Here is a 5,000-nt window from a genome sequence, read left to right on the forward strand (position 1 = left end):
AAGACAAGAGTCTGTGTGTGTGTGTGTGTGTGTGTGTGTGTGTGTGTGTGTGTGTGTGTGTGTGTGTGTGTGTGTGTGTGTGTGTTTAACGATCATCTTTAGACAAATTTAGCTTTAGATTAATTAACATTTAGATTAACTCACCAGCTGGATGATCTACGATAGAGCACCGCCTGCAGCTACACACCACCTGGCTGCCTGTGTGTGTGTGTGTGTGTGTGTGTGTGTGTGTGTGTGTGTGTGTGTGTGTGTGTGTGTGTGCGTGTGTGTGTGTGTGTGAGAGAGAGACCTGCTTGCCGTCTCCCAGGTTGCAGGGCAGCAGAAGAACCTGTGACGCCGGGAAGATGGTGGACAGAGAGAGACAGTGCTGCTGCTGGCGGATCTGCTGGCCGTGAGTGTAAACCCACTGCTGCAGAGGACACACACACACACACACACACACACACACACACACACACACACACACACACACACACACACACACACACACACACACACACACACACACACACACACACACACACACACACACACACACACACACACACAGAGTCAAACAGTGTTGTCTGTGTCTTGTTGACACTCTGGAGCCGCGTTGCAGATAAACGTCGAGACGATAACGTCGCTCAGCTAAAGCGACGTTTAGCTAACAAACCACCCAGACTGAAACACACACGAAGCGCCTCCTTCCTCCTTCCTTCCTTCCTCCTTCCTTCCTTCCTCCTTCCTTCCTCCTTCCTCCCTCCCTCCTTCCTTCCTCCTTCCTTCCTTCCTCCTTCCTTCCTTCCTCCTTCCTTCCTCCTTCCTCCCTCCCTCCTTCCTTCCTCCTTCCTTCCTCCCTCCTTCCTTCCTCCTTCCTTCCTCCTTCCTTCCTTCCTCCTTCCTTCCTTCCTTCCTCCTTCCTCCTTCCTTCCTCCTTCCTTCCTTCCTTCCTCCTTCCTCCTTCCTTCCTCCCTTCCTCCTTCCTTCCTTCCTTCCTTCCTCCTTCCTCCTTCCTTCCTCCCTTCCTCCTTCCTTCCTTCCTTCCTTCCTTCCTTCCTTCCTCCTTCCTCCTTCCTTCCTCCCTTCCTCCCTTCCTCCTTCCTTCCTTCCTCCCTCCTTCCTTCCTCCTTCCTTCCTCCTTCCTTCCTCCAGACTGAGTTCTAGTCAGTCGGGTTGCGGGTTGGATTCCAGCCCGTCAGTTTATCGTCGCAGCTTCATGGCTCCGCCTTCGTTTCCTCGCTCGCGAGCCCAACAGCGGGAAGCCGTGGTCGATCGGGAAGGAATCCGCCGGAAATTTAAATCCCGTAGTATCTCGTACCCGTTTACAGATATTTCATATTGTTAAAAGAGAAAAAAAGAAAAAAGAAAAAAAGAATATATATAAATCCCCTCGCTAATTATCTGGCAATACCACTTCTGACCAGCGGGTGGCGTCATGAGTGGTTTTGTAACGAATTAATTTATTTAGATTTTCTTCATGTGCATAAAAGATAAAACATAGAAATTAATATTAATCCTTTTGATGACATGTAAAAAACCCAGAGGACGACACAAAATAGTCTTTCGACTTTTTTCTCTTCTGGTCCTCAAAAACATAAAAAATATGAAATAATGATATAGTGAACAATTTAAAACAAATTGTAGAAAAGTACACTATACATTTAGAATAAATAAATACAAGTTCTGCCTATACAAATCAACACATAAGTGATCACAGACCGATTAATCATAATAAAGACCAAAACAAAATGAAATGACAAATAGAAAGTACACATCACAATCTAGTTCAAAAGTATTGTGGAATAATTAAGTAGTATATATGTACGTGGACTCGTCATCACCCCCTTGTGGACAATGGTGGCATTACGAAAACGGAGAATATGTCTGATTTAAAACTCAAGATATCCAAACTAGCCCAGGTCCTCCTCGGAGTGTTGTTCCACTTTCTACCACAGGGTGGTGCAAACTTCACTGACAGGAAACAGTGTTTTGTTTACGAGCTAAAATATTAGAACACAGTAAAGTAGTGGTCAGAGGGTGAATGAGTGAGAGAGTGAGTGGTTACATCCCTCCACCGTATCATCCCCCCACCATACATCCCCCCACCATACATCCCTCCACCATACGTCCCTCCACCATACATCCCTCCACCATACCATCCCCCCACCATACATCCCCCCACCATACATCCCTCCACCATACATCCCTCCACCATACATCACTCCACCGTATCATCCCCCCACCATACATCCCACCACAATACCATCCCCCCACCATATATCCCCCCACCATACATCCCTCCACCATACATCCCTCCACCATACATCACTCCACCGTATCATCCCCCCACCATACATCCCACCACAATACCATCCCCCCACCATATATCCCCCCACCATACATCCCTCCACCATACCATCCCTCTACCATACATCCCTCCACCATACCATCCCTCTACCATACATCCCTCCACCATACCATCCCCCCACCATACATCCCTCCACCATACCATCCCTCTACCATACATCACTCCACCATACATCCCTCCACCGTATCATCCCTCCACCATACATCCCACCACTGTACCATCCCTCCACCATACATCCCTCCACCGTATCATCCCTCTACCATACATCGCTCCACTGTACCATCCCTCCACCATACATCCCTCCACCGTATCATCCCTCTACCATACATCGCTCCACTGTACCATCCCTCCACCATACCATCACTCCACCATACATCCCTCCACCATACCATCCCTCTACCATACATCGCTCCACTGTACCATCCCACCACTGTACCATCCCTCCACCATACATCCCTCCACCGTATCATCCCTCTACCATACATCGCTCCACTGTACCATCCCTCCACCATACATCCCTCCACCGTATCATCCCTCTACCATACATCGCTCCACTGTACCATCCCTCCACCATACCATCACTCCACCATACATCCCTCCACCATACCATCCCTCTACCATACATCGCTCCACTGTACCATCCCTCCACCATACCATCACTCCACCATACATCCCTCCACCATACCATCCCTCTACCATACATCGCTCCACTGTACCATCCCTCTACCATACCATCCCTCCATCGTACCATCCCTCTACCATACCATCCCTCCACCATACCATCCCTCTACCATACCATCCCTCCATCGTACCATCCCTCACACCATCCTCACACTACCCCAGCAGGGGGGGTTCTTCACCCCCTCTGAGCCTCAGGGAATCGAACCGGCAGCCTCTCAGTCACGAGTCAGCCTCGGTAGCCTGAAGGCTTGTGGGCTGCAGACGAGCTGGAGCGAATCACAGCCTCCAAACACTCTGAACACGGAATAATGAGAATCCTACGGGTATTAATTATAGCTGAGACACACACACACACACACACACACACACACACACACTGGAATCTCATCAATATTCTTGTAATTAAGTGAGGATACTTTAGTCTCTGCCGATATTTTTTATAGTACTGCCCCCCCCCCCCCCCCCCCCCCACACACACACACACACATTTATATTTGCATTCCACACTAATTTTCTAAAACAGCTTCGAGAAAAAGCAGAAAAGAAAAGAGGGATAGAAACAAGTGGAAAAATGAAAGTATGGAAAGAAAAATAGAAAAGTGCTTGGAAAGCTAAAACTGCCGACTCCACGAGGACAGAGTGGCTATAAATAACTAAATAAGTAAATATCTAATCCGTGGGCCAATCAGGAGCCAGACTCAGTACAAACTTTCTTTTCTTTACCTCTTATTCTATTTTCATTATAATTCCAACTTATAGTTGTTTTCTGCCACGTGAAGCGTCTGTGGCTCTTCATTAAATCACCATGTAGACGGTGGTGGGACCGGGGGGGGGGGGGGGGGGGGGGGGGGTGTCTCACCTGGGTGGTGGTGGGGGGAAGTTCCGGCCCCCTGCAGGGGCCCAGCATAAGGACGGGCAGCTCCTGGCCCTCCACCCTGCGGGACTCCAGGCAGTTCTGCCTCTGGCGGATCAAACCGGACTGAGAGTCCGAGTCGTCTGGAACCCTGACGGAGACCAGTTCAAACAGTACACCATGTTAGCCTCGTTCACACTAGGTATGGTACGGTACGGTATGGTACCGTACTGTACTACCCTACTCTACCATACCATACCATACCATACCATACCTACTGTACCATACCTTACGGTACCCTACCCTACCGTACTCTGCTGTACCCTACTTTACTCTACTGTACCTTACCATACCCTACTGTACCCTACCTTACCGTACCCTACCCTACTAGACCCTCCATACAATACCCTATCATACCATACCCTATCGTACCATACCCTATTGTACCATACCGGGCCCTACCATACCTTACCTTACCATACCTTACGATACCCTACCCTACATTACCCTACACTACAGAACTCTACCCTACCGTACCTTATCTCACTGTGTAGAGGAAAGAGAGTGTGGTGTTAAATTAATATGAAGGTGTTCAATCAGCAGACTTGCGCTGTACCTTTAAGACTCTGAACTCATTACTTCAGAAACGTCCCTCCTCTGATAAACTCCTCGGTCTTCCTGGTCATATCCTCCGCTGTGCCGTGAAGTCGGGCTTCGGCCCCGGAGCATTAATTCAATCTGCTATCGCTGCGCTTTAATAACCCACTAAAGGTTATTCCACATTCCCAGGGTCAGGCCCCGCCCCCCGGGAGCACGCCGCTCAGTCCACTCTGAGGATTAACACCCGCCTGTGTGTGTGTGTGTGTGTGTGTGTGTGTGTGTGTGTGTGTGTGTGTGTGTGTGTGTGTGTGTGTGTCTATCGACGCTGACAGGTGAATATTTAAAATGCTAATAGCGTTGATACCAAAGAAGAACAGAATTATAAGAACGTCCAGCTCGTTTTATTCCAGATTTGTTGAAATAAACTCTTTTTTGTCTCGTCCAATCGAATCACTCCAAATGTCACGGCGCTGCCGTCACATCTGATTTGGTTCCTCATTCGTTTCAGTGACTTCA

The 5,000-nt window shown here is 48.7% G+C and overlaps 1 protein-coding gene across 1 annotated transcript in view; it reads right to left on the bottom strand.

Annotated features, from left to right (window-relative positions):
• galnt14 (UDP-N-acetyl-alpha-D-galactosamine:polypeptide N-acetylgalactosaminyltransferase 14 (GalNAc-T14)) overlaps nt 1-5,000 on the bottom strand; it is a gene marked incomplete at both ends in the record, with an annotated part of 51,000 nt that overhangs the window by 2,783 nt on the left and 43,217 nt on the right. The window contains 2 exons of the mRNA XM_080490172.1: nt 290-409; nt 3,891-4,035. Coding sequence (XP_080346298.1) covers nt 290-409; nt 3,891-4,035 — 265 coding nt within the window. The remainder of the gene's footprint in view (nt 1-289; nt 410-3,890; nt 4,036-5,000) is intronic.

The sequence above is a fragment of the Lipophrys pholis genome, assembly GCF_963383615.2.
Source record: "Lipophrys pholis genome assembly, chromosome: 21".
Lineage (NCBI taxonomy): Eukaryota > Metazoa > Chordata > Actinopteri > Blenniiformes > Blenniidae > Lipophrys > Lipophrys pholis.